The 24,415-nt window shown below is 46.8% G+C and overlaps 11 protein-coding genes and 1 non-coding gene across 12 annotated transcripts; 5 read left to right on the top strand and 7 right to left on the bottom strand.

The window, feature by feature from the left end:
* Window positions 1-435: 435 nt before the first annotated feature.
* F4812DRAFT_t1 lies at window positions 436-588 on the bottom strand. Its single transcript has 2 exons — window positions 552-588; window positions 436-471 (listed from the first exon to the last, which is right to left on the bottom strand). It is a non-coding gene; the product is annotated as a tRNA-Leu (tRNA).
* F4812DRAFT_454091 (splicing factor 3B, subunit 5) lies at window positions 564-1,311 on the top strand (the record flags this gene model as incomplete). Its single annotated transcript, XM_047936578.1, has 2 exons — window positions 564-593; window positions 1,033-1,311. 2 exons carry the CDS (start codon window positions 564-566, stop codon window positions 1,309-1,311), a joined length of 309 nt encoding a protein of 102 aa, XP_047794591.1.
* A 120-nt stretch (window positions 1,312-1,431) lies between these two features.
* On the bottom strand, window positions 1,432-2,912 carry F4812DRAFT_7053 (MAGE-domain-containing protein). Its single transcript, XM_047939336.1, has 3 exons — window positions 2,399-2,912; window positions 2,198-2,326; window positions 1,432-2,143 (listed from the first exon to the last, which is right to left on the bottom strand). Exons 1-3 carry the CDS (start codon window positions 2,664-2,666, stop codon window positions 1,623-1,625), a joined length of 918 nt encoding a protein of 305 aa, XP_047794590.1. The 5' UTR covers window positions 2,667-2,912; the 3' UTR covers window positions 1,432-1,622.
* Window positions 2,913-3,063: 151 nt separating this feature from the next.
* On the top strand, window positions 3,064-6,172 carry F4812DRAFT_408223 (mitochondrial inner-membrane-bound regulator-domain-containing protein). Its single transcript, XM_047932348.1, has 3 exons — window positions 3,064-4,211; window positions 4,270-4,544; window positions 4,605-6,172. The coding sequence occupies exons 1-3, from the start codon at window positions 3,278-3,280 to the stop codon at window positions 5,862-5,864; spliced, it is 2,469 nt and encodes an 822-aa protein (XP_047794589.1). The 5' UTR covers window positions 3,064-3,277; the 3' UTR covers window positions 5,865-6,172.
* F4812DRAFT_408217 (elongation factor 1-alpha) lies at window positions 6,173-8,815 on the bottom strand. The gene is made up of 6 exons (XM_047932347.1): window positions 8,679-8,815; window positions 8,474-8,533; window positions 8,364-8,404; window positions 8,216-8,304; window positions 7,769-7,907; window positions 6,173-7,698 (listed from the first exon to the last, which is right to left on the bottom strand). Exons 2-6 carry the CDS (start codon window positions 8,476-8,478, stop codon window positions 6,590-6,592), a joined length of 1,383 nt encoding a protein of 460 aa, XP_047794588.1. The 5' UTR covers window positions 8,479-8,533; window positions 8,679-8,815; the 3' UTR covers window positions 6,173-6,589.
* A 1,310-nt stretch (window positions 8,816-10,125) lies between these two features.
* On the bottom strand, window positions 10,126-12,818 carry F4812DRAFT_6675 (uncharacterized protein). Its single transcript, XM_047939289.1, has 3 exons — window positions 12,333-12,818; window positions 11,257-12,280; window positions 10,126-11,203 (listed from the first exon to the last, which is right to left on the bottom strand). Exons 1-3 carry the CDS (start codon window positions 12,577-12,579, stop codon window positions 10,390-10,392), a joined length of 2,085 nt encoding a protein of 694 aa, XP_047794587.1. The 5' UTR covers window positions 12,580-12,818; the 3' UTR covers window positions 10,126-10,389.
* A 568-nt stretch (window positions 12,819-13,386) lies between these two features.
* On the top strand, window positions 13,387-16,221 carry F4812DRAFT_408214 (UPF0016-domain-containing protein). The gene is made up of 3 exons (XM_047932346.1): window positions 13,387-14,481; window positions 14,532-15,426; window positions 15,496-16,221. The coding sequence occupies exons 1-3, from the start codon at window positions 13,855-13,857 to the stop codon at window positions 15,564-15,566; spliced, it is 1,593 nt and encodes a 530-aa protein (XP_047794586.1). The 5' UTR covers window positions 13,387-13,854; the 3' UTR covers window positions 15,567-16,221.
* Window positions 16,222-16,260: 39 nt separating this feature from the next.
* On the top strand, window positions 16,261-17,297 carry F4812DRAFT_6402 (rhamnose mutarotase). The gene is made up of 5 exons (XM_047939259.1): window positions 16,261-16,608; window positions 16,685-16,730; window positions 16,821-16,963; window positions 17,039-17,157; window positions 17,282-17,297. The coding sequence occupies exons 1-4, from the start codon at window positions 16,465-16,467 to the stop codon at window positions 17,117-17,119; spliced, it is 414 nt and encodes a 137-aa protein (XP_047794585.1). The 5' UTR covers window positions 16,261-16,464; the 3' UTR covers window positions 17,120-17,157; window positions 17,282-17,297.
* Window positions 17,298-17,350: 53 nt separating this feature from the next.
* F4812DRAFT_454084 (uncharacterized protein) lies at window positions 17,351-17,958 on the bottom strand (the record flags this gene model as incomplete). Its single annotated transcript, XM_047936577.1, has 2 exons — window positions 17,351-17,780; window positions 17,852-17,958. 2 exons carry the CDS (start codon window positions 17,956-17,958, stop codon window positions 17,351-17,353), a joined length of 537 nt encoding a protein of 178 aa, XP_047794584.1.
* A 245-nt stretch (window positions 17,959-18,203) lies between these two features.
* On the bottom strand, window positions 18,204-21,600 carry F4812DRAFT_408210 (MFS general substrate transporter). Its single transcript, XM_047932345.1, has 4 exons — window positions 20,879-21,600; window positions 20,519-20,824; window positions 20,060-20,447; window positions 18,204-19,970 (listed from the first exon to the last, which is right to left on the bottom strand). Exons 1-4 carry the CDS (start codon window positions 21,024-21,026, stop codon window positions 18,527-18,529), a joined length of 2,286 nt encoding a protein of 761 aa, XP_047794583.1. The 5' UTR covers window positions 21,027-21,600; the 3' UTR covers window positions 18,204-18,526.
* Window positions 21,601-21,704: 104 nt separating this feature from the next.
* Window positions 21,705-23,099, top strand: F4812DRAFT_408206 (uncharacterized protein). The gene is made up of 3 exons (XM_047932344.1): window positions 21,705-21,965; window positions 22,021-22,659; window positions 22,755-23,099. Exons 2-3 carry the CDS (start codon window positions 22,078-22,080, stop codon window positions 23,043-23,045), a joined length of 873 nt encoding a protein of 290 aa, XP_047794582.1. The 5' UTR covers window positions 21,705-21,965; window positions 22,021-22,077; the 3' UTR covers window positions 23,046-23,099.
* On the bottom strand, window positions 23,100-24,219 carry F4812DRAFT_408201 (ribosomal protein L37e). Its single transcript, XM_047932343.1, has 5 exons — window positions 24,121-24,219; window positions 24,013-24,029; window positions 23,891-23,953; window positions 23,692-23,763; window positions 23,100-23,567 (listed from the first exon to the last, which is right to left on the bottom strand). The coding sequence occupies exons 2-5, from the start codon at window positions 24,014-24,016 to the stop codon at window positions 23,428-23,430; spliced, it is 279 nt and encodes a 92-aa protein (XP_047794581.1). The 5' UTR covers window positions 24,017-24,029; window positions 24,121-24,219; the 3' UTR covers window positions 23,100-23,427.
* Window positions 24,220-24,415: the final 196 nt, after the last annotated feature.

Genomic DNA, 24,415 nt, shown 5'->3' with positions numbered 1-24,415 from the left:
GAGCCTGGGACGATAATGTAACAATGTAACAATGTGACGATGCGACGATGTGATGATGTGATGACCTACTCGTACATATATGCGATTACACGACGCGCATTTGTACTTTGGTGTAGGTTATTACAGGTAGATGCAGCGTAGTATGAACCATTAAAGTAACCTTGAGCCGGCTGGGTTAGGTTAGATATGTGTAAGTTTCTTATCCACATTTAAATAACGTACGTACATTTTTTCATACTGTTAAAAGTAAAACATAAGTTTTCCAACATATGAGATTACAGTACCTACCTACATAATAGTTAAAATTATTTGCATTTAAGTTAATAAAAATAAAACTCTTGCGAACAACTAAGATAGGAAAAAGCGAGGGAAATAACTACTCATTCTATATTCCACAAGAAATACAATGGTAAAGGGAAAAAGAAAAAAAATAGATATCCACGGTGGGGATTGAACCCACGACCTATGCATTCCTCAATACTTGAGAAAGTATAAGCTATTTCGAATTGTTAGTAACCGTTTGCAAAGTAGTAATTTGAAGACATTTTTCTACTTACAGCACCATGCTAACCACTGCACCACGCGGATTCGTTGTTCGTTTTGATTTTATTGTGCCTTATTACCGTTTGTCCTATCAGGAATGCCGAGGAATTCCCTAGAACAATCCAGCTACCTACCTAAGAAGCTAAGATTGGGGGTACCTAGTCTGAAAACGGACTAAAAACCGCAAGGCCAAAATCAAAAGTACCTTTGAAAAGTACCCCTTGTTCCCAGCAACACCTCCATTGAAAAAAAATAAAAAATAAAAAATAAAAACAATAAAGAACAACCATTAGTTATCTTCGATTTCTGGTAGCTTAAGTAAATATTGATATTTTCACCATCTCATCCGCTAGAACGGACTAAATTATACGCCACTCGAAATAACTTTTTCTTCTTCTAAAGTCTAGAAGAACAGAAAATACAGACATGGTATGCCTGACTGACTGACGGACTGACTCGATCAAATGACCCAAGCTAAATCGCGTACAGGCGGACAAACTACGCACCCAACAGGAGCTCGAGCGACTGCAAGCCAAGTATATCGGCACTGGTCACCCAGACACGACATCATGGGAATGGCGAACGAACGTCGCGCGCGACACATACTCGAGCCTCGTCGGCCATCCTTCCCAATTAGCCTATATCTCACTCGCTCAAAACGAACCCGCTGCCAAAGTTCGAGCTCAGTTACTACGTAAGATGATACAGCCGTGTGGTCCACCGCCTCCTCGTGAAGGCGAGGAGCCTATCCGGGATCATAATCAATAAAAATAAATAAAGAATGATGACGTAGCATAGTCAAGATGCCGCAATATGTATACCGGCAACTATTAAACGATGTCGAATTATCGATGCGCCGTATAGATCGGACGGCTTATGGTAGTGGAGGGAAGTTGGTCAGTCCTGATCAGTTAGAAGAGGATAAAGACTGCAGCGTACAACGTATCTGGTTCTCCAGGTCGACTACGGCTACACTAGAAATAATTTTGTGCGAAACGTGGTCTTATTACCGGGGTATCGTTAAAAGTACACTATGCATGCATTGGCTTCTGATCTACAGCGCCTCCAAACTTCATCCCTTATTCTTCAAGCATAGCGCTTTCATCATAGGCTTGTTGAGGTTCTTGTATTCCCAAGCTTCTGTGTAGTTTCTTGTGGAAATCATCGGGAAGCTCGCCCCAGACTTCGGTGATAACTGCTGCAATACTTTCAGGCGGAACCTCGACTCTTCCTCGGGATCCGATACACCAGGTAACAGCATCCTCGTCGCCATCGCTCTTCTCCACCACCTTGTCGACGTAGCCCTGCTTCACAATTTTCTGCAATACGTTATCAGTCCTGTCCATGGGTAAGTTCTGGCTGGCATTGAGACGGGTTAGGTATCGCCGTAACTTGGTGTCGCTTAGTTCCCCTCCGTTCAGGACAATCAAGGAGACGATCATGGTATAGAATCCAACGTATGCAGCTTCTTCGGATGTACTCGGTATTCGTGATGGGGCGATTATGGACTGTGATTTGTACTCGGGTGGCAGGGTCGAGACCAATATGTATTGCCTAGAGGACGTGTTGGTTTGGGAAGCCGCTTTTCTAGCGTTCGCTTCTGCGTTAACCGGTCAGTGGGAGATAATTATGTACGCCGCCATATAATCCTTACTCTGCTTTTCCTTTAGGGTGCGCTTTTCCTTAACAGGTAATTCTACCATCTCCATGCCGAATACTTGTTGGAGCTGGGCTTGGGCCCCCTCAAACACACGTTTAAACGATCTTGCATTGCTTCCTAAAACTACATGTAGCCATTTTTAATAATTAGTAAGGAACTATCACGAACCGGATATCTTGGGCGAGGTCGGCTTACCTTTATCTCGAATGCCATCTCGCTTGATAGGAATCCTTGCATATTCGCATGCTAACGCGTACCGGACCAGCTTTTTCACTAACTGGTCTTCTGAGCCGTCGCCTGCCCTCTCCATATCGACGTCGCCATCTTGGTCTTCTTCAGAGGCCTCAGAATCATCCGATTCATTTTTGCGTCGGGACTGGCGATGACGTCGGGCTTCGTTTGCGTCATCATTATTACCTGTTCTACGCCGTCTCTGAGTCTGAGTCTGAGTCTGCGGAGGCATAGCTATACGAGTTGATGGGAAGAGTTCCCAAGGTATAACCAGTAACAATTCTCTGATACTAATATAAAAAAAAACCCTTGTTAATGAAGTAGTCTAAGGGGACTAACTGATCGAGTCTCGAGAGATGTAAATGTACCCTACGTTATGAGTTTGCAGGTTAAGTACGGGGATTAAATGGTAGCGGGGCAGAAATTGACTGAAGACGCGTTTTACTTTCCTTTCTACACGCGTACATACCTAAGTAGTAGGAGGGCGAGGTCTCATCCCGTACCCGCTTCTGCCACTTCAACTTTATCGATAAGGTCTTATCGGATTTCGGATATCGCATTTGATTTGATTCGAATAATCTAGGTACCGTAGTACTAGGCATTACTATGTATAACATACATACATACATGTTTCTTAAAGCTAATTGCCTAATTAGGAAGTAGACTAAAAAAAAGTTTGGGGCGAATATTTTATTTTTTTATCTTCTTTTTTTTCATCTACTACCCTTGTTCTCTAGAAACAAGTTGCCTTCACATACTCATGCTTTCCTAGTAGACCTTTTAGTCTTCACATATTTTATTTCTCTCCCGTCACTCACCTAGGTATCCTTCCGTCCCTTCTTCATGCTAGCCGCGAAAGTGACTGGCGGCGCAATCTGTCTAAGATGCCGACTACGTCTTCTTCGTCAAACCCCTCAGCTCTTTCAGATTTCGAGTCAATTTGTTAGAAACCAGCGTTCAATCTTACAGCGCTTTTACAGCAACTCAAGCGCCCTTCCAACCGACGAGGATCTAAGCCCCGAAAACGAGGGATTGGGTTTGGAAAATAAAAATGAGGGGGGACATCATAGGAAGCGCGAACACGGGAGAGGACGTGGTGTTAAGTCCTTGGACCTTCGCAAGAAACGTCTCTCTCGCAATCGCATCCTTGAGGAGGCCTCAGGAAGCCTCGATATCGGTATGCTAGGCAAGCCCGCCTCCGTAATTATCATGAAGGACGAAGGTCCATATCGAAAGAAAGGCCGCCGTCCTTACGTTCCCGAAGATCCCGACGAAGGAACTGGCAACAAGCCTGCCAATCTCGAGGCTCTACTTAAGCTTCAGCGAGAGACGCCGACCATAGAGGAGGTCTATGCCGGTCTTGATGGTTTAAAACCAAAGTCGGAAACTACCATGCCAGAAAGAGAGTTCCGCAAACTGCAAGCCGAGCTAATGGACGGTTTTCTGAGCCCGCAACTCTATGGCTATCTCGAATACTATAAAAAAAAAAAACGCCATTCAACTGGGTCCAACCCGGCAGATAAATTGTTAGCGGACGTCAAGAAGTATAGTTGGGTTAGAAATATCAGCCCATGGGCGCCGCTAGGAACCCGGTCAACGCCTGTAGAGGGTATCGATGCTAGCTTGCAAGGGTATGCGACGGAATCGACCCTTCCAAAAGAGGCGTTGGCATTGCGAATCATGCGTGAGTGTTGGGGTCTTTCGATCACAGAGCTTGATGCTAGGCTTGGTGAAATGAAGATCAAGATACAAAATAAGAGCTTCCTCCTCCTTATGCGTATGTCCGCAACCAGTAGTTCCCTTCGACTGAATAAACCTCTCTAATATCTCAGTAGGTGGTACCAGGAAATGGATGAACGGTATAGATGATACATGGTTCGGTCCTGGCGAAAAGATCGAGGCAACTCGAAGCAAATTGACTATACGGATAGTGGCCACAAAAACAAAAACATTGACCCTGATACAGCGCTTGGCGAAGATGCTCAAGGAGGTTACTTATATAATTTCCCCGAGAGGTTTCGTCGTCCAGGAGCGCCTCGACGAAGCAGCGCTAGAAGAGATAGGACGTATTACAAACACCCACGTGTCCTTGATTAAATCTACCGGAAATGTAAGATAGCAGCCTCTTCGAAGGATACTTCTCACGTACGTACTAACCGTAACTCTGCAGTGCCGCATAACTTGGATCGATACTGAGGGTCCTACGGACCTGACATCCCAAGGCGATGAAGCCTGTCGCCTACTCCTAACCGGTTCTAACCCACAACCAGCAACAACAAGGACTCTGATGGTCGCAGGCTTAGAAAATAAACCTCCGGGCAGGTTTGTTATGAATACGACTAGTAAAGAGAGGCTGGCATGGAACTACAGAAGTAGCGCGTGGGCTCGTTACATACTACCAGTGACATCCGAGGAGAGCAATCCAGCAACAGAAAACCCACTTGGCAGACTTCAGCTTCCAATCATATCGCTACCTCAAACTCCTATATCTGGCGAGCCACTTGAACCTGCAACGGATATGCAGCCATCTTCTTACAAGAGGGTCGGATGGACCAGTGAGTACCAAATTTCGACAATAGCGCAGTTTGGCACTTTGCTACATGCCAACAACCCGTCTGCCACGCCTCCTGCCCTACCCGGCCTCCTAGTTGCCAACCATCCCCGTGTGTTCGCTGCTTCAACACCGCACGCTGTACAACTCACCAGCCTGAACACTGGAACACAGCCCGTCGAGACAAAATCCTCGGTGGTTCTTCGATTCTGGCCCACTCCTGCCCAGAACGAGATGCCAGGGAAGAAGCAGCGCAAGCCCCACTCTGCCACTGCTTTTCCTCCAGCACCTCTCCTCGAGCTTCGTCTCTCAGTGTCGGGCAACAAAATAAAGGGCATCGAGAGCCTACGTGCTATTAGACGAGAGCACGTCACGGACGTTATGCTTCCTGCGTGTCCAGTCGATCTACGCTTTACGCAAGACGAATACGTAGTGCCAAGTGATGACATTTCTAAGTCAGCTTCCTGGGAGCCGTTACACACATTTCTCGCATCATCGCATCTCGATTTGGAGCGCGGCAGGCTCAAAACACCTCCAAGGCGAAGGTTTTCAGTCCCGTGGCATCCATTATCATGGAGTACTTCCAAAGATTCCGCCGACTTTACACCTAGCCCAGACTCAAGGACACCTCTGAGCATCGAGACCGAATACACGTTAGCGAGTCTCGAGATCCATCGCTCTATCTCGACGTTATACGAAGGTTTCAAGCTATCATACACATCTATTGAGGCAGGGCCGGAGAGCAGACAGGGAGCTGAAGTCACCTTGGAACCAACCGTTGTTTCCGGTGGTAATATTAATTCCCGTAAATTGCACGACGAGTTCTTAGCGGCCTGCCACAAACTCGCCAGCACTGATACTTTTTGGACAGGATTGTAGCATGTGTAATGGGATATAGATTAGATTATATAGTTTTCAGTTGCCAGCAGCTACATGCAGCACAATGTACACTTACAAATACCTACTCTATGCCTTTGAGCGCCAACTAGACACAGGAACATAATCCACTTGTATCAACAAACCAAACCCCCAAAACATCAAGAGAGACTGCTGTAGGAATAGTAGAAAAGAGATCAAGGTTGCTAGGTTAGTGCTTTTACAACATCGTTGTAGCGGAGTAGAAAGATATAGGGAACACTCACGCCTCACCAGTCATTACATCAGTGATTAGAGAGCAACGCCAAATTTGCTGACGAAAAGAGGCGCATTAACGTAAAGGGTATGGATCTTCCATTTACTACGTAACGAAATTAGTGTGAAGCATGACACTAGGTTTATTGTGATCAAACCATAGAGTATGATCATTCCGGCAAGAAGCAAAAGTGCACGGGCAAGACATCACAATCACAGCGGGGAAAAAAAAAAGAACGGGCCACGGTCTATGACTCTATTTTACTACAAGCACATGAGAAAGTTTTGTCGCGAAAATGCCCATAACCCTTCCTCTCATACTGCGCTCCGTATCAAATGTCCGAGAGAACAGATCGTGTCAAGAAAAAGGAAATTCGTAGAGGCATCGTCGTTTCGTCAAGGGCCTATGGCACCTAACCAGCCGAAGACATATTATATCCTCGAAATTGTAGTTGGGTTGTGATTTAGCAAGTTTATTTCTTGCCAGTAGCCTTGGCGGCGGACTTGGTGACCTTGCCGCTCTTGCTGCTCTTGTTCACAGCCTTGATGACACCGACAGCAACGGTCTGTCGCATGTCACGGACGGCGAAACGGCCGAGGGGAGGGTAGTCAGTGAAAGCCTCAACACACATAGGCTTGGAGGGAACCATCTTGACGATAGCGGCATCACCAGACTTGATGAACTTGGGGTTGTTCTCAACGGATTTACCAGTTCGTCGGTCAATCTTCTCCAGAAGCTCGGCGAACTTGCAGGCAATGTGGGCAGTGTGGCAGTCAAGAACAGGGGCGTAACCAGCACCAACCTGACCGGGGTGGTTGAGGACAATGACCTGGGCAGTGAAGTCATCACAGCCGGCAGGGGGGTCGTTCTTGGAGTCACCAGCGACGTTTCCTCGTCGGATTTCCTTGACAGAGACGTTCTTCACGTTGAAGCCGACGTTGTCACCGGGGACACCCTCGACAAGCTGCTCGTGGTGCATTTCGACGGACTTGACTTCAGTGGTAACACCGGCAGGGGCGAAGGTAACGACCATACCGGGCTTGATAATACCAGTCTCGATACGGCCGACGGGCACAGTTCCAATACCACCGATCTTGTAGACATCCTGGAGGGGAAGACGGAGAGGCTTGTCCGTGGGACGCTTGGGGGGCTCGATAGCGTCAATGGCCTCGAGAAGAGTCTTGCCAGTGACCTTGCCACCCTTGCCTTCCTTCTCCCAGCCCTTGTACCAAGGAGCGTTGGTGGTAGGAGCCAACATGTTGTCACCGTGGAAACCAGAGATGGGGACAAAGGCAACAGTCTTGGGGTTGTAGCCGACCTTCTTGATGAAGTTGGACGTCTCCTTGATGATTTCGTTGTATCGGTCCTCGGCCCACTTAGCAGTGTCCATCTTGTTAATGGCAACGATGAGCTGCTTAACACCGAGGGTGTAGGCGAGCAGGGCGTGCTCACGGGTCTGGCCATCCTTGGAGATACCAGCCTCGAACTCACCAGTACCAGCTGCAATGATGAGGATAGCGCAGTCGGCCTGCGAGGTACCAGTAATCATGTTCTTGATGAAGTCACGATGACCGGGGGCGTCTAAGAGATTGTTAGCATTGTGACAAGGCTTGATGAATTCGGTATAAATTCGATATGGCAGAGGACGTACCAATGACGGTGACATAGTATCTGGGAGTCTCGAACTTCCAGAGCGCAATGTCGATGGTGATACCACGCTCACGCTCGGCCTTTAGCTTGTCAAGAACCCAGGCATACTTGAAAGAACCCTTGCCGAGCTCAGCAGCTTCCTATTGATGGTGTCAGCAGATGCTTTTCTTGGTTGACCATCATGATCGCTTGGCATGGTTGGGATTAGATTAGACTGGTTGCTCCGTGCACACCAGTGTTGTGCAGAACGTCAGAGCGGGGTAGGAAAATTTTTGTTGCCCTTGGTGGGGGTTTGAGTTCTGACAAAGGAGGGGCACCGGGTTGCAGCGAAATGCAGCGAAATGATCAGGACGTCCGGTCCAGAGACCTTTCGGCTGGGGTAGAATTCACACGACGATAGAGATTGTAAAAGAGATATAAAAACAAAAACAATTCGATATTTACTGACCTTCTCGAACTTCTCGATGGTTCGCTTGTCGATACCACCGCACTGGTAGATCAAGTGGCCGGTAGTGGTGGACTTGCCACTGTCGACGTCTGACAGAAAAAGTTAGAAATCCGTTTTGAGAGTTGCAGCAATTAATAGGAATACTTACGGCCAATGACGACGACGTTGATGTGAGTCTTGTCTTCCTTACTGCAATTCTGTTAGCAATCGACGAGGCTTTCCACCAAGGAAGCGCTCTAGGCCTTTTGTTTTACATACCCCATTTTGACGGTAGAAGTTTGCTGATTTGTATGTGTGTGATGAAGGGAGACACGAAAACTGCGTAGATGATGGTCAGTTTATGGGTTCTGAGAGAGCGAAGTCTTGTGATGGTAGATGGATAGATTAAAGTTGTTGACGACGATGATGATGAAGACGAAGATGATGATGATGGAAGAAGGATATGGGAAGGGAAAGTTCTTACGTTCAGCAGGTGTTAATGCTTCTGATTAACGGTGTGCGAGACGAGGATCAAAAGGAAACTCAGAGGAGTGTTGGCGAGGGTATGTAAGGGTTTATAAAGTATTTCGGATGGTGGCCTAAGGTAGATTTTTCTTTTCTTTTTTTTTTTTGATTGTGGGGGCACTGCCCCTCCTCAGGCCCTTCCTGCTTGCGCACCCCTCCTTCCAAATTCACAAACCGAATTTTTTTAATTTTTTTTTCAATTTGCCTTTTTACACTGTACTTTCGTACCTTATCTAACATGTAACCTTCAACTTTTTAGCTTATCCATTGGCTCCAAACCTTCCAACCTAAAGTATACTGTGTCTGTGAGTGGATGTGGATGTATTCAATAGCTTATCAAGTACCTCCTTACACGCGGACCTACATACATCATACCTAAATACCTACGGGGTACCGCCTTGCGGTTTCAACATTGGCGGATATCTACGGCTAGGCACCTTTCATTAGGTTAGGTACATTGTATCTACCTAATCTAAATATGTATCCAATTAGGTACGTGAAGGTAGGTCGAGGTACTCCTTAGTCCTACCTGGTATGTCGAACCATTTGAACTACCAATTTTGACCGCAGCCCTGTACAGTGGCAAAGCCTCCTTTACTAGTACTTACTTAGGTAACGACATATTCAACTGTACGATGATCGATCCTTCTTGTCGCGCACACAAGTAAATGCCCCTCGGTGACGTCTTTTGAGGAAAGTACAATCAATACATTAGGTAACCTGTATAGGTATGTATATGAGGCATATTGGATAAGTGTACCTAATGATTTAATACCATTATTTCAATTCTTCACCATAATTATACCTATGATTTTGTAGTGTACGTTTCGTAATCTACGGTTGTGTTTGCCTCTTGTTGGAAGACTTGTATGTAAAGTAAGGACCCTTATGTCGGGTGACTCAGACTAGCCCAAGTACCTACCTCCAAGTCCGCCGCACATGTTGGACCACAACCTTGCTTGAACAAAGCAGGAGGAAAAAAAAAACCTTTTCGATAGCTGCCCAACCTGCTAAAGCACTCCACACACAACGAGCCTTAGGTAAATTACATGCAGCCTTATTGGCCCCTCCTGTAGCGGCTATTAAAATTTGTCTCGTGAGATTTGCTACCTTATCACTCTGCCGTCTCTCCTGATACGTCATGGATTAAACTCCAGGTTCTCGAATTCGGTACTACCCAGAATGTCAAAATGGCAGGGCAGCCTAGAATCGGCTTTGCTGCAATTGCAAGTAACAACTTACACCCAGTTCGGACTTTTTGGTTAACTCCGCATGTTATTATCTGCTATGTGCGGCGCCTGATATTTAGGAGTATAACTAGGTACCTAAGCAGGTATCACGAAGCTTTGAAAATATCATATGGTAGACATGTGAATCCTCTTCAGACCACAACTTATCCATGACAACATGAGACAGGATGGTGGAGCTCGACTAAGAGGTAACTGGGGGGTTTCTGGAGTTATCGCGAAGTATTAAAAGGGCAGAAGGGCAGAAAGGGCAGAAAGGTAGAAGGGTTAATAAATTCCTTGTTACTAATTGTACAAGCCAGAGCTAGTCTAACGGGGTATCTATTCGTAAACATACCTATACAATGGCGAGAGGATAACAAAAGAAGGAAAATAAAAAGGGCACTCCCAGGAAATAATACTATAATAGGTCGCCCCATAGCCTCAATCAACCCACATATTATTCGTAATTCCCTCTTCATCCATGTCGTATTCTCGTCGATCAGGGTTCCTATAACACTTGATGACCGCTGCTTTTTCCTTCTGCCCTAGAACAACCTTATCAAAACCCGGTGGCAGAACTTTGTCACACTCCAGATACAAAACTTTCAGACTACGAGCCTTGTCACGTACTTGTTGCTGGTTCCTTGGATGTTCGAAATTACCTAACCTGGCTATGGTACTCCACGAACAATTGATTGACGGATCAGCGATCAGATCTAAGAGTTGGGAAGTATCAGATGCGGACCAAGGTACGCGAATCTGCCGGGGCCTTGGCGCGTAAGTCCCACGTCGAATATGCTGGGCTTCCTGGCTTAGCCTGAGAAGGTCCCGTCCTTGTAAACTAAGTTCCTCTGATATGTCGCTCCCTGACCGTTCTCGGGTGCCCTGCCCGTAGTGGGCAACTTCGGATGGTTCTGAGATTCGGAGGCGTTTAAAAGGCGGTCTTCGAACAGCTGTATATTCGTTACGAGGTCGCCTAGATTCATCGAGAAGGTGCACGTTCACTTCAAAGTCATCATCGTCTCCACCATCTCCACCATCTTCGCCATCTTCACCAGGAGCCGGGCGTTTTCTAGGACGTCCAATTACCCGACTGGGATCTAGATGACGGATTGCGTCCCCAACGTCCAATATTTCACTGTTCTCTTCTACAGCGTCTTCATTAGAAGGTCGTGCCGATACCGAACGTAGTATGTGTTGGTTCTCGCTTTTTCTCACGGCGGCTAGGGTGGCATAACTATCGATGAAATTTTGACTACGGAGGGTTAGTATAACCTTGAGTGAACTAGAGATGTTATTTAAACGTACTTAGATTCCTGTGTTGGCAGTTGATCGTATTCTGTAGCATCCGTATCTGATTCTGGATCTGAATCCTCTCTGGCCTCTTCGTTGTTCTCGACAAAAAGAGACTCCGATTCCCCACGTCCTGATACTTTGTACGTATCTTCTTCTTGGCCTGTTTTGGCGGCACGCGGCTTCTTTTGATCCGCCGGCACATGAAGTTGTCTATACGTATCTAGGCCCCATGATCTGAGATCCCTAAAGAGCTCTTCCTTTGGACAGTCTTGATCCAGACGCGATTCCACTTCGGATCTGTCGTCGGAAAAAAGCATTGAGAGAATCTCCTCGATGCGGGCTCGGTAACTCTCGAAAATGTGGTGGTTCCCATTAATATCGATCCCGGCCAAAGGTTTATATTGTCCTTGGTCGGTCAGCTCCTGGGAGGCGTTGGAAGCGTCTGAGGACTGAATATAGAACACGCCGGTAGCTAGTTCGCGGGGGTCAGCAGAAGATTTACCGGCCAGTAGTTCAACTACGTGGCGAAATCGAATACGAAACGCTAGATCCAGAAGTTGCTCTGTGTCACCGTTCTTCTGAGAATATGGGTCGAATGAGACCGGGAATGAATTATCCAGTTGCTCAAGAATTGTGAGCGGATCCTTCTCGCCAACCATCACGTCTATAATGGAAGAGAGGAGTGATATGATGTTTCCAGAGCAGATTGCTACTTGTACCTTGGCTCGTACTCCTAAATCGAAGTCCTCGGGGATGTTTATAGGTCTGATTAGAAAGCTGCTGACATCGGCAAAAGGGAGACGGGCTTGGTTATATCCTCTTCTAGTGGCTTTAAGCATTGAAAGGTCTTCCGCACTTGGCTGGTTGCCATCTATAGATGATAGGACATCATACATGGAGTCAGACCGGCGTGACAACTTGGGTATGTCAAAGTCGAGCATATCCTCAATTCTAGCAGCGTCCATCTCCAATGACTCGTCTACCTCTAATATTGCGTCGTCCTGGGGTACGACGCGCCCAGGCACTAGAGACATGTCTGTACAGCACTCAGTTAGAATATCAACACAAGGAGCCCAGAAACAACATACCTGGATTTTCCAGCTCAAAATTCGCGTCATTTGTTAAGGCCTCGTTCGTCACGGCGCTCTGAGGGCTTCCACCGCGAAGACGCCCAGGACCGCGCCGGGAAGTTTCCACTTGTAACCGAGACTCAGGCTCCACAGGTGCTTCGGGACGTCTAGTGCCACGTTGAGTCTGTCTCGCGACCGGTTCTACAGACTCTGCAAGCTCAGAGGCCTCAGTTTGACGTATCGTTGGACGGCGACGACTAGACATTATGAATTAAAGTATTTGTTTACGCTATAAAAACCATTCGGATAAAAATAAAACTGAAGTTATCAATGATTATCCCATAGAAATTTTAACAAATTTTTATAAAAGTTGATAGAATTGTTTTAAGTTAAAATAAATCGTTAATGTTAAAAAGTTAAAATGGGGCATTTTGGGGGGTTTGTTTATGAGGGTTAGAGCTTAACGTGTTTGCGTTTAGGGATTAGATTAACGTGTTTTTTACATGTTTTTAGGGTTAGAAATTCTTCATGAACTTTCCTTTCCTAATGTACGAAGTATTCCATAAATAAAATGCAAGTAAACACTAATCCAAAAATGGTAAGTCACTTGGTTAAATTTGTTAAACCATTAGTTATTAATAACTGTATAACTCCATTGTTACTTAACTCAAATAAACTCAATTAAAAATAGAATCACTTAGATCTCGCTTTTATCGAAATGTTTAAAAGCGCATCATTTATTACACATACTCTTCTACTTAGGTAGGTACCTATTATAATAAATGATAAAGTGAATCCTTTAGAAATGCCCTATCATTCTACTTAGGTAGGTTTTGATTACCTGGTCAATTCGATCAATTGTTAACATGCATTGCTTTGATTCTGTTACCCAGATATCGGGATTGGTTGGAGCCGTTTGGGGCTAGTGTACGAATAGTGAAGACGTGCCTTATATGACCGGAGCATGTACTTATTAACTATGGGAACTGATGCAGCTGCAAGGGTGATTTATGGGTAGTACCTGTAACCCCCCCAGCTTTTTTGGTATTCTGCTGTCGCGTACGTAACTACTTACTTGCATGTACCTTGGGTAGGTACCTACTTACCTCACTTACATACTGTAGAAACTTACTTACTGTCCTGTTATTTCCACCTTCAAGTTTCTCGCCCCTTTTACGCTAATTCTATTCACTATTTCTCCGGCGCTATTGTCTAATAATACCTCGATCGTCTGGCAAGCGATTGGGACTGGTTTTCTTCTATTATATTGCTCTTTATTGGCGTTACCCTTCTTCTCCTATCTTTTCTGTACATCTGAATTAAATTTTGCTTCTCTTTTCAGGGTTCTCACCACCGTCTTATCCTTGTCAGTCACGCATTGCGTTGACTCCGCCGCAGACTGTTTGAAGGAACGTTGCGGTATCCGTAAAATAGGAGTCGCCTAGTCGGAGACCTTTTTACATTTCAACTGAGCTGGCGACTACACCTCTCCAACGATAACGCGAATTTGGGAAGAATATTATTTTACCTCGCGCCCATCATGAGACTACGCCAACAACAAACGCCGCTCATCCTCTTACTTCTACCCTCCCTAGCTCTCGTTACATCAGCTCTAGATGCAAAATCCGCCAAAGATGTTTCCGCTGTAGGCGTGGGTAGTGCATCGTCCCAACCTCTCGATTCAGCCTCTACGTCTTCGAAGTCCACCAAGGTCGACGTCGGTACCAAAATCGCGCCAGTGGACGGTAAAGATGGGATGCCACACGAGGGTCCTTTCGTAACGACTGACAAGGGGCGCAAGAAGGGCGACGCCAATGATGTCGTAGAAACCAAGCCTCCCCCTTCCTTAAAAGACCGGCCGGTAGATCATATAGTCATCGATGGGAAGAAGATACCTGAGAGTAATGATGGGGTCATGGACGACCCCCATCGTCAGCCTCCTAAACAAGGTACCACCGGTACTGAGGGGGGGGTGAGTGAGAAGGACAAAGCTAAGAAAGCCAAAGAAGGTGTGACTGGGGAAAAGGTTGAGAACGTGCCTCAAAAGCCAAAGGAGAAACCGCCATTACCGCACAGCGAGCAAGAAAAGATTACCAGCGAAAGGGTTAATAAGAAGGAGAAGGGCAAAGTTGACCTACAGACACCAGAAGATGTTGCCGGGCTTGAGGTACGAGGAAAAATACTATATTACTTTCATGGTACTAACCTATTGCACAGAAACCATTAGACCTACCAGGTAAACTGCGTGATGACCCAAATCCCGTTCCAGACTCGGCGAACAAAGATCACCTTGACGTATCGAAACCTACCAAATCTACCCCTAAAACTTGGGAGCAAGATGGCGAGGGTAACGAAGGTCTCATTCAGCCCTTCCACTCGTTTGTGCTCTCTCTTACTATGATCCTCTTCTCCGAAGTGGGCGACAAAACCTTCCTGGTAGCCGCGCTCATGGCCATGAAGCATGATCGTATGCTTGTGTTCTCGGCTGCTTTTGGTGCTTTGCTAGTTATGACTGTGTTATCTGCTGTGATGGGTCATACAGTACCAGCTCTGATCCCAAAGCGAGTAACGACTTTCTTGGCCGCAGGGCTCTTTTTCATTTTCGGCGCGAAGTTGCTACGAGAGGGAATGGCTATGGATCCGAACGAAGGTGTCACAGCAGAGATGCAAGAGGTTGAGATGGAGCTGCAGGAAAAAGAACACCAAGCAGTAAAACAAGGTAGACGACGCTCCTCTTTGTCTCCGTACACCCTAGAGATGGGGCTTAACAGCAATCGGAAGCCAAGATCCCAGTCTCGGTTCCCGACTCCTCCCCGTAGCCCCTCAACCTCCCCAGGTCGGAGCCCGTCACCTCAGCGTGGCCTCTTTAGCGGATTCGGCGTTGGTCTATCAAACCTCTTTTCACTCCTTCTAAGTCCCGCATGGGTACAAACGTTTGCTATGACCTTCTTTGGTGAATGGGGAGATCGTAGTCAGATCGCGACAATTGCTATGGCTGCTGGTCAAGACTACTGGTGGGTAACGTTGGGTGCTGTGTTGGGCCATGCATGCTGTACCGGTGTCGCTGTCCTCGGCGGCCGAGCAATTGCCGGCAAAGTGAGCTTGAGAGTTGGTAAGTTGCGACAAACTAACGACAATTATTGTATTTGATCACTAGTTACTAACAAAAGTCCTTCACTAGTAACGATAGGTGGTGCTATAGCTTTTTTGGCTTTTAGCCTTATCTATTTCGTCGAGGCGATTTACGCGTAACATCCTTTTCTTTCTCGTTCGTCGAGTAATTCGCCTAATTCCCTCCCAAATTCGATACGGCTCACGATTGCGAACGGCTTCAACGAGTAGAGGACTGGAGGTAGCTATTCAACTTCCAGCAGGTTTCTCCATCTACGAGACGCAGTTCACATGGGTCTATGCGACATAGGGTAAAAGAAACTGGCCGGCGTAGGACGATTTCGAATTCATGCCGTTACCACTGGGTCAAGAAAGTTACACCCGAAACACAAAAGGGACGGGGCAGGCTGTTGCATGGGTGGTGTTTGGCATATAAAATAAGTAGATTCGTCTACGGGGATCGGCCAAAGATGACCATTAATCATGTCTTTGCAGAATTACCAAACAAACAAGTGGCCAAAATGGAGGCCCATGGGGATTTACGGACTCCCGGATGTAAGTTAATAGATAACTTGTGATTTATCAACGCTGGGCTAGGAATATAATATATACCTCTCATGGCTGGCCGGAAGTTACAAAAAGAGCGAATAATGCCGCATTCCTCGAATAGGTGCAGAAGAAAGCTGGTACAATAGAAGGAAAATATACCATGACATGTATGCACAGGCCGGTGACAGATGCAAGTCTACCTAGATTGGGCACTCCGATTTGCTCGACTCTCCCCGCCTTTGGCTACCCCCTTGGCTCCTAGACGCTTCGCGTCGAACTTCCGCCGAACCCCATATCATGCCCGATACCTCCCCACCAGTAACCCCTCAGCTGAAGATGTAACTTAAGTAGGATCTAGGCATGTTCGGAGAATTCTTCAGAGTGCTGAGACGAAGTAAATAGTATAACAGGAAAACAGAGAGGCTGGATAAAATAACCTAAGTCCTAAGTCTACAAGTTGCATCTCTCCTCAGTACCTACCTAAGTCATAATGTGGAAACCACACGCTCCACCGCCTACTCGCATCACTAAGTCACCGGATCCAGAGCCTAAGAGGGCTGTACGCCGTATCGCACAGATTGTCAAGTTGAAGCCGGAGTTTATTGCCAAATATAAAGAAGTCCACGCCGCCGTGGTACGTAACGCTCACGTTTAAAGGATCTTCTAAGTTTGATCATATTATTCTTCAGGATACGCTAACATCGTCAAAGTGGCCCGAGGTTCTAGAACAAATCAGGGCCTGCAATATTGAGGACTGTAAGATAGCAAGATAGCCCTGGTTATCTACATGATCTATAAGGGGTCAAGGAATTCGACTAATTTCTTCTCGTATCATGACAACTACAGATAGCATATTCCACGACCCCGGTACAGGAATTCTCTTTGCAAACTTTAAGTATGTTGGGAACGACTACGCAAGCGACATGGAACGCATGCGCGAAAATCCAAAGGTTAAGGAGTGGTGGGCCATGACCGATGGGTTCCAAGAGGTAAATATTCCCAAGTCTCACCACCATTACGAGGCAGCACTTGTGCGATTGATATTAACGAGAGTTTCGTCGTAGAGTTTCGTACCTGGTGCTTATGGTAGTGAGTCTGGCCCCCCGTGGTGGAGAGAGGTCGAAGAGGTGTTTTACCTAGAGTAGAGCAGAAAGGCAATATCAACGGTGGCAGAAATACATACGTATATGTCCCTGCACAACAGTTCACATCTTCTAATCACATATCCCATGGCATATTATTTGCGGTGTAAAGTGAAATGAAAGCCGCCGCTGGCCAACTCTCGTCTCCTAATATTTGAAGTTTAGGAGACTCTATTCCGCGGACTTTGTCACAAGGACAGCAGCATTTGCTGTTAATGGTAGGCCAATCGCACTTTATTTCCACGGACCGAACAGGCCGCCTAGAATGCCTGGACCGCCACTCCCACCACCGCGACCGCCGTGTCTCCTCGCCTCATTTCGAATCCATTCTTCCAAGAAAGATCGGTCTGTCAGCTTCCTTCCGTCGGCTACCTTGGTGCGGATTTGAGCCTCTCCGGCGTCGAAGCTAAGGAGGGTGGGTATAGAAGTAACCATAAAGTCCATACCAAGCGAGCTGCTCATGACATCGGGGGCGTCGTACTGGACCTCGCAGTACCCAACGCCACCTTCAGCCTCGCCTACACCAGATTCGATGACAGATTTGATGAGTGGCGCTACGACATGGCATGTAGAACACCATGAGGTAGTCCACAGAGTCAAAAGAGGAGTCCTCGAGGAGGAAGACAAAAGCTGGTAAGTGTGAAAATCCTCAGGTCGGCGAACACTGGTAAGCAGGGTTAATTATAATACAAGGAGGGTAGTAACACCGTACAATAGTCGAATCATCTTACTTACGGAGAAAATACCTGGTTTGGGGCACTGAGAGGTTGAGACGAGGAAAAGATCCGCATTTGGGGCCGATAGAGGACTGTCGGTATTGGTACCCGAATTCTAGCCCGCATGACGGCGTTCGAGGTTGGATAATATATATATACTAGGTAGGTAGGTATATAAGGTATACTCCGAGGTTTATATCCCTACATGTATTTATTGGAGATGTATATATTAGAGAGGTAGGTCTAGGTTAGGTACATGTAGGTATACGGATCTTTTTATCATCATCTACCTACCTACGAAGTAGATAGCATGGAAATTTATGTAATCATATAAATTCTACCTTACGTAATTACCTAGGTGCCGGGTATACAGGCAATTCAATTATGAGGTACCTAGCCATACCTATCATAGATGATGTACTACATAGAGTCGAATTCTGTTATGTCATTTCCCTATTATTTGTTATGTGGTTAGGTATTTACCTAAAGGTATAATACTGTCTACCTGTTAAATGAGTCGAACCGCATATATAAATCGGTACATATTATATTCGTACATGTAGATCGTACCATTCGTTAAACGTCGCGGATTTTCTCCTCACACATATGCATACGCATAATAAGACCAACCCTGGTTACAAACCAAAACATACTATTGTAATATATAAAGCCTTATTCAAAGTATAGGGTCCGACTAGAACTTCTCCATGAAATTCTTCCTTACAGTCCACATGCGAGCCCTCTTGCCGTAGATGTACATGGGTATAGTGAACAGGAGCAGGATGAGCTGGATAATGCCGATCCAGATAAAAACCGTCTTAGAGCCGTCGCTCGTGAGCCATTCGGTGACAAATAGACTGAATACTAATCCGTGGAATATGTTCTTGCTAAAATTCAATGTGACCAGGGCCTCCCCGGCATACTGCCTGTAGCTGTCTACGCAAAAAGTGATCGACGTCGTAGATCCCAGAGAACAGCCAAACGAGACTACACCAAAAAAGATGGTCGGAACGATCCAAGCGTCGTTATTATAAGCTGACCACCCGAACCCCATAAGCCCGATGACTGTGGTCACCAGAATTGGCGCGGCCATCACCAGTCGAAACTCGGGCTCGTAGAGGCCGCCATTCCTTCGCGCCATAGCCCTAACGATGACATCGCTAACTTTGCCCGCCACGGCAGTGCCGAGGACACCACCTATAAATGGTGATATGTAGACGAGTCCCGTACCTAATGCGCTGAATTTATAACTGCCTTCCCGATATATTACGGCAATCGATTCCGATATGACTATCAACCAGCCGATCGAGCAGGCGTACACAGCAGCCGACCACAGGACCGCCGGGTAAGAAAATAGGATTAGGGGACGAACAGCTGCTTTCCACCACTTATCTTGGTTGAGCCGCCCATGATGTATTCTTAACTGCTGGACGAATGATTTCGGGGGTGCGTTTCGCAAGGCATGCGTATAAGCTTGTCCTGTCGTTGCAGTCCCCAGATTCGAGAACGACATCTTCTCACTCTCTGTATCAGAATGAACAGTTTCCAGAGGCAGACGAGATGGTCGCCCTTCCTCTACTCGGAAATAATCGTCAGTATGCCGGCTTTGGTACGGCGAGTTGAGACCGGATGAGTCCGGCGTCGAGGGGCTTATATGGCCTGAACCCTCCCAGTTAGCCCCTGACCACGTATTGACATTCGATTGTGGGGTAGCATCGGCCTTGGTGGTGGGCTCAGCAGGCATTCCCTCCCCAGTCACGATAGACTTGTCTTTGCCGCTAGGTAATGCTGTAGAGATAGTAGCCGCTACCGGATCCGTTTCCGATTCTCCATCAGGACCAGCCGCAAATCCAACATGGGCTTTCTTGTGCCGTGGCTGCGTCGTCGATGTCGTACCCTCAAGATGGTTTCCAGTAGATTTCTCTTCACTGACGCCTTCAGTCGGCTTTTCGTCTATAGAAACAGCATTCCCGGTAGGATGGGACTTTGGTACTTGTCGAGCCGAAGACCTCCTACTAAAAAAAGAAGGTCGCTTTGGATACTTGCGTGACCTTGGTATTGGAGACCTATCCCAGAAAGTCTCGGGGACGAATAAAAATAGAAGAAAGCCACAAGAAGCAACAACTATGGCAAGGATCCTAAATGATATATCATGTCAGCGAGCGAAGCAGGCACATTGTGGATAGGTGTTTAGCGTTACGCCAATACCACGTTAACATAGACTTACCAGAATACCCAGCGCCATTCGAGGCGCTCGATGATTGCAGCACTTACGAGTGGAACCAAATTCTTACCGCTGAGCAATAATAGAGTATATACACCAATACGATAGGCTCTCTCGTGCAAGTAAAATATCTCAGCGATAGTGGCAGAGGGGAGACATTCAACTGGGCTTACGGCTATCCCCTGGAAGACGCGAGCCAATATAAACGAAGTAAAATTAGGCGACAGAGCACACCATACCGCCGATATGACGAAGAGTATAGCGCTGAAAAGGTATACCGGTCGTTTTCCATACAGAATAGCGGTAGGCGAGAAGACGACGCAGCCTATACCTAGACCCATCATGTATAAGCCTGTAGTGAGCGACACGTCGGCTACATTGATAGAATAATCTGGGAGGAAAGTCAGCAAGAAAGCCACGGCCATCTGAAAAATATAGGGTTTCTCCTGCTCCTGCACATACCCTTGGCGACATCAGTGAACCCTGCTGCGATTATAGGAGTTGTTCCACCTCCAATCATACAGTAAAGACCCAAGGAAAGCAATGCAGAATCCCGGCGCCACTTTGGCCAATTCAGGGGGTCATTATGCGAATCATCCGGCTGAGGATCTAGGATGATCTGCCCGTCCTTGGTCATCTTCTTCGCATCTTGCTGTTTGGGTGCTGGTTGAAGGTAGCCTGTGGGAAGAGAAGAACCAGATGTCCTAGCTGGCGCATTTCGAAGCCCGAGAGGCTCGTTGCGGCCCTGGGCAAGGAGTAGTACGGATCCTAGGTAGAAGGTTAACCGGTGAATCAACGAAAATCAAGTTAATAACAACCCACCTGGAACTTCTATGGTCTCCTTGTCATTTAACATTCCCATATTCCATCTTGACTTTTCGTCTTTACGATCCTCGCCATTGGCATCAGCCCTTCTCCGGAACAATGCCTTCTGTGGGCCCTTTGGTATCTCTTTCTCGTCTCCCGCCATCTTTACCAACGACTCTGAACAGGGAACACGCTCCACCAGCAGCCACGTCGAGCATACATGCAATACAAGTATGGGAGATATTAGGGATATCGAGGAGTTAGTCAGAAGAGTGTCCAAGACAACCACAGCTACCGGATAGCCTGTTATATACCTGAAATTCCTTCCCCACGTCAATTCGAACCGGCCACGACCCCGGTAGCAGTAATACACATTATCTTACCATCCAAGGGTTAGCGGATTGCGAGAGAAGGTTAACCTAGTGAAGATAGCGTGCTGATGACAAGGCTCACACTAAGCCAATAGCATAGTAGAGTATGTCGATATATGGGGTGGTGCCGCTTGGAGTTTGACTCGCATTGAGCAGGTGATCAAGCGGTGATGAGCACATGGGACAAGTCAGGTTGGCACCATCTAACGCTAGGGGACCTATCGTGAGGCCAGTTGCCTTGATGGATCTGTTATTACCTTCAGGTGTACATAGTATGTTCAAAGAAACGCCGATCACTAAAGCCAATGGACCCCTAAAGGAGGTAGTGTATGTATTTTGAGGCTGGGAACGCGGGGTTACAGCGCTATGACTGGTCCATGTATTGTACGCTATAAGGTAACCGTCCAGGTCTACCTTAGTACCAAATGCACTATGACGGCACCGTACATAAGAGGTACATGATTGCATTAAGACGCATGTGATTTACCATTAATTCCCACACAATCTTACCTATTTTATCCCACTAGAAATATTTTTATTATCTACGACTGCGCCTATCTCGCCTATCTCGCCTGCTACTTTCGCGTATGTACTACGTACCTAGGTACCTACACAATGTAGATCTGATCACCAACACCAAAAAACTTGATATCGTGCCTATCATTCTACCTGTTGCATACTTCAACTTACGTCGCATACCCTACAATCCCGACATAGATATAGTCCGCATTGTACGAGTGATTGGTCATGGTAGAAGCCCCTGCTAATAATATGCCATCTTCACAGATTCTATCTCTACCAGTCGCCTGATCTTGTGCAGTCCCGGCATCTCATCTCACCCCCATGGCATCGCGAATTCCACCCCTCCTAGATACTTATCTCCACCTACCACCTGAGACATCCCTCGTCCTTCTCAGTGGGGTTTTGGGGTCAAGTACGAATTGGCTTGTTCTCCGCTATCTCTACTCTCTTCTTTCTACCCCATCGAACTCGGTGGTAGCAAGAGAAGATGACGAAAAAGGTATCGATTCGTCCAGTATAGAAGAGGCTAGCGTAGTCTTTATCAGCTTCCTACGGGATTACGCTTTCTGGAAAGAGGGCGCCGGGAAACTTGGGCTTGACCTCGACGTATTAACAAGGAAGGGTAAATTCATCTTCGTCGATGGTCTCTCTCGTTTGTTCTTCCCATCACCCAACCCTACCCTGGGGCATTATTCGTCGGATAATGTTGGGAAAAAAGCATTGTCTGTCGCTTCGTTACAGCACTTGCGCAAAGAACTCGAAGACGCCGTAGCACAAGTCCAGCGCTCAGCTCCTAAGCAGAGAACGGTTTTGATTGCCGATCAGCTAGACCTGCTATTGGCTGCTTCAGAAAATGATATCTCAAGCCAAGCATTGAGGGATACGCTGCTTAGCATTCGCGAGGTAAGTCACCGAAGAACGAACGCTTCATAAACGAGATCCCCCTTCCCCACCCCCCAGTACACACACATCGTCGGTTAATGTTAGGTTTGCAATAGAAAGTGCATTCATCCATCGTCACTCTGTCTGCAGATGAACCGTTATTGTCATCGCAAACCACATCATTGGAAAAAGCGCATGCCGCGTTCGCTATTTCCCTTGCCCACGATGCCCACCTTGTGATAAGTTTGAGAATGCTGGATACAGGGACGGCTAGAGACGTAAGCGGCGTCATAAGAGTGACCCCGAGCGGCGGATACAACGGGATTGATAGAATAGTGGAGGAACGAGAATTGCTATACTTTGTAGCTGGTGATGGCGGAGTCAGGATATTTGAACGGGGTCAATAGCCATTTCATCACGGATATATTCACATTAACATAGAAGAGTCAACGCAAGCATTGGCTCGGTCAGACAAGATAGTTTCATGCGATTAGGTCTAGAAGCCTACTCCTAAGATCGAACTGGATCCCGCTATAAAACTCATCTCTCCCAGACCGATAGGCATCCTAAAGGCCTACAGGGGACGAGCGGTTACTCGCCAGGTAAACAATTAGAAACCCTCGTCAAACATGTGAGATCATGATGCCATTTTGTTCGGAAATGCTAGCATTACATTTCCGCCGAACTCAGAATATGTACGAATCCGTGACGAGCCAGCCCAAATGTCAGAAACACCGTTCCCTTGCCACGCCAATGCCCTCATCTACTCCTTCTCCTGGTGAGAAAGCCTTATTTCGCAACTGGTCCTCTTGCGTCCTTGGGCACGCCGGTTCGGAAGCCGTTCTTGAATCTGCGGGAGACGTCGCCGAGGTAACGCATGCGACCAGTACCGGAAGTCTTTCTGCGCTTGGCCTTCTCGCTCCAGTTGTCTGCAATATAGAGAGTCAGCTTCGCTCCATAGCGTGTGACATTCTTTGTTATCCCCTTTCCCCTCCACCGTTGTGTGTGTGTGTGTGGCAATTGGTTCGTTTCCACAAGCTAGGTTTTACGTACACTTTCGGATCTTAGCGGAGGGATATCCGCAGGCAGAGCAGGTATGCTTCTGGATGTGAAGAGATCGACGACCTGTAGAAAATACACTCGTCAATTAAATTCCGACGTTGCCCTTGAAGTACGATTCGTATCCATCGCCTAGCGTAAGACCCTATCGTCCTCAAGGGTTTACTCTTTTTTTTTCCTTCTTTTTACTAACCACATCGTCGGCACAAAGTGTGCGTCTTGTTGTGACGCTTTCCGAAGCTAGAAGTTCCCTTGGCTATATTCCAAGTTAGTCGGGGGTTGATACCGGAAATGTCGTTTCGTAGGGGTACGCACTCATCTTGACGGCGAAACTGTGCGATGATTACTTGTCAGTATGGAGGGCGATGTTACGGAGCGCAATTGATATTTGTTTAATTTGGGTTGTCTTATTGATTTGCTTACCTTCAATGTAATCTTGGATAGGGAAAGTTTCGTAAGTAGGGTGTTGTACGTCTGGGACTAGTAAGTGGTTGTTGCTTGCGTCTCAAAACGAAATTTTTCGGTTTGCAATTTTCGTGGGGAGCCAGGGGCAAATTATCCGAGAAGCATCCGAGACGACAGCCCTAAAAACTTACGAATCTGAGAATCTACCGCGTTTGCTGCATGTGGTCAGTGCGCTCTACACTATTTAACTTAATGCATATACCTATCTAGGTATACAGTGCTACGAAAGTACCTATGTACTACCTAGGTACCT

This window comes from Daldinia caldariorum, assembly GCF_022478825.1.
Source record: "Daldinia caldariorum strain CBS 122874 unplaced genomic scaffold F4812scaffold_1, whole genome shotgun sequence".
Taxonomy (NCBI): Eukaryota; Fungi; Ascomycota; class Sordariomycetes; order Xylariales; family Hypoxylaceae; genus Daldinia; species Daldinia caldariorum.
Note: the sequence above shows the minus strand (reverse complement) of the source record. Positions and strands in the feature narration are given on the sequence as shown.

Bases quoted from the DNA above. Each gene is read 5' to 3' on its own strand.
- F4812DRAFT_7053 (XM_047939336.1), bottom strand. From the start codon at position 2,666: ATGCCTCCGCAGACTCAGACTCAGACTCAGAGACGGCGTAGAACAGGT. The intron at 2,327-2,398 runs GTAAGCCGACCT...GGCTACATGTAG, and splicing joins AGATGGCATTCGAGATAAAG to TTTTAGGAAGCAATGCAAGA. The intron at 2,144-2,197 runs GTAAGGATTATA...CGGTTAACGCAG, and splicing joins CACCCTAAAGGAAAAGCAGA to AAGCGAACGCTAGAAAAGCG.
- F4812DRAFT_408223 (XM_047932348.1), top strand. From the start codon at position 3,278: ATGCTAGCCGCGAAAGTGACTGGCGGCGCAATCTGTCTAAGATGCCGA. The intron at 4,212-4,269 runs GTATGTCCGCAA...ATATCTCAGTAG, and splicing joins GAGCTTCCTCCTCCTTATGC to GTGGTACCAGGAAATGGATG. The intron at 4,545-4,604 runs GTAAGATAGCAG...GTAACTCTGCAG, and splicing joins TGATTAAATCTACCGGAAAT to TGCCGCATAACTTGGATCGA.
- F4812DRAFT_408217 (XM_047932347.1), bottom strand. The intron at 7,908-8,215 runs GTCAGTAAATAT...CACCATCAATAG, and splicing joins CCATCGAGAAGTTCGAGAAG to GAAGCTGCTGAGCTCGGCAA. The intron at 7,699-7,768 runs GTACGTCCTCTG...ACAATCTCTTAG, and splicing joins ATACTATGTCACCGTCATTG to ACGCCCCCGGTCATCGTGAC.
- F4812DRAFT_6675 (XM_047939289.1), bottom strand. From the start codon at position 12,579: ATGTCTAGTCGTCGCCGTCCAACGATACGTCAAACTGAGGCCTCTGAG. The intron at 12,281-12,332 runs GTATGTTGTTTC...AGTGCTGTACAG, and splicing joins TTTTGAGCTGGAAAATCCAG to ACATGTCTCTAGTGCCTGGG. The intron at 11,204-11,256 runs GTACGTTTAAAT...AACCCTCCGTAG, and splicing joins CTGCCAACACAGGAATCTAA to TCAAAATTTCATCGATAGTT.
- F4812DRAFT_408214 (XM_047932346.1), top strand. From the start codon at position 13,855: ATGAGACTACGCCAACAACAAACGCCGCTCATCCTCTTACTTCTACCC. The intron at 14,482-14,531 runs GTACGAGGAAAA...CCTATTGCACAG, and splicing joins AAGATGTTGCCGGGCTTGAG to AAACCATTAGACCTACCAGG. The intron at 15,427-15,495 runs GTAAGTTGCGAC...GTCCTTCACTAG, and splicing joins CAAAGTGAGCTTGAGAGTTG to TAACGATAGGTGGTGCTATA.
- F4812DRAFT_6402 (XM_047939259.1), top strand. From the start codon at position 16,465: ATGTGGAAACCACACGCTCCACCGCCTACTCGCATCACTAAGTCACCG. The intron at 16,609-16,684 runs GTACGTAACGCT...ACATCGTCAAAG, and splicing joins AAGAAGTCCACGCCGCCGTG to TGGCCCGAGGTTCTAGAACA. The intron at 16,731-16,820 runs GTAAGATAGCAA...TGACAACTACAG, and splicing joins GGCCTGCAATATTGAGGACT to ATAGCATATTCCACGACCCC.
- F4812DRAFT_408210 (XM_047932345.1), bottom strand. From the start codon at position 21,026: ATGGCGGGAGACGAGAAAGAGATACCAAAGGGCCCACAGAAGGCATTG. The intron at 20,825-20,878 runs GTGGGTTGTTAT...CCTTCTACCTAG, and splicing joins GGAGACCATAGAAGTTCCAG to GATCCGTACTACTCCTTGCC. The intron at 19,971-20,059 runs GTAAGTCTATGT...TATATCATTTAG, and splicing joins GAATGGCGCTGGGTATTCTG to GATCCTTGCCATAGTTGTTG.
- F4812DRAFT_408206 (XM_047932344.1), top strand. From the start codon at position 22,078: ATGGCATCGCGAATTCCACCCCTCCTAGATACTTATCTCCACCTACCA. The intron at 22,660-22,754 runs GTAAGTCACCGA...GGTTTGCAATAG, and splicing joins CGCTGCTTAGCATTCGCGAG to AAAGTGCATTCATCCATCGT.
- F4812DRAFT_408201 (XM_047932343.1), bottom strand. The intron at 23,764-23,890 runs GTTAGTAAAAAG...TATTTTCTACAG, and splicing joins CACTTTGTGCCGACGATGTG to GTCGTCGATCTCTTCACATC. The intron at 23,568-23,691 runs GTACGTAAAACC...TCTATATTGCAG, and splicing joins CTCCGCTAAGATCCGAAAGT to ACAACTGGAGCGAGAAGGCC.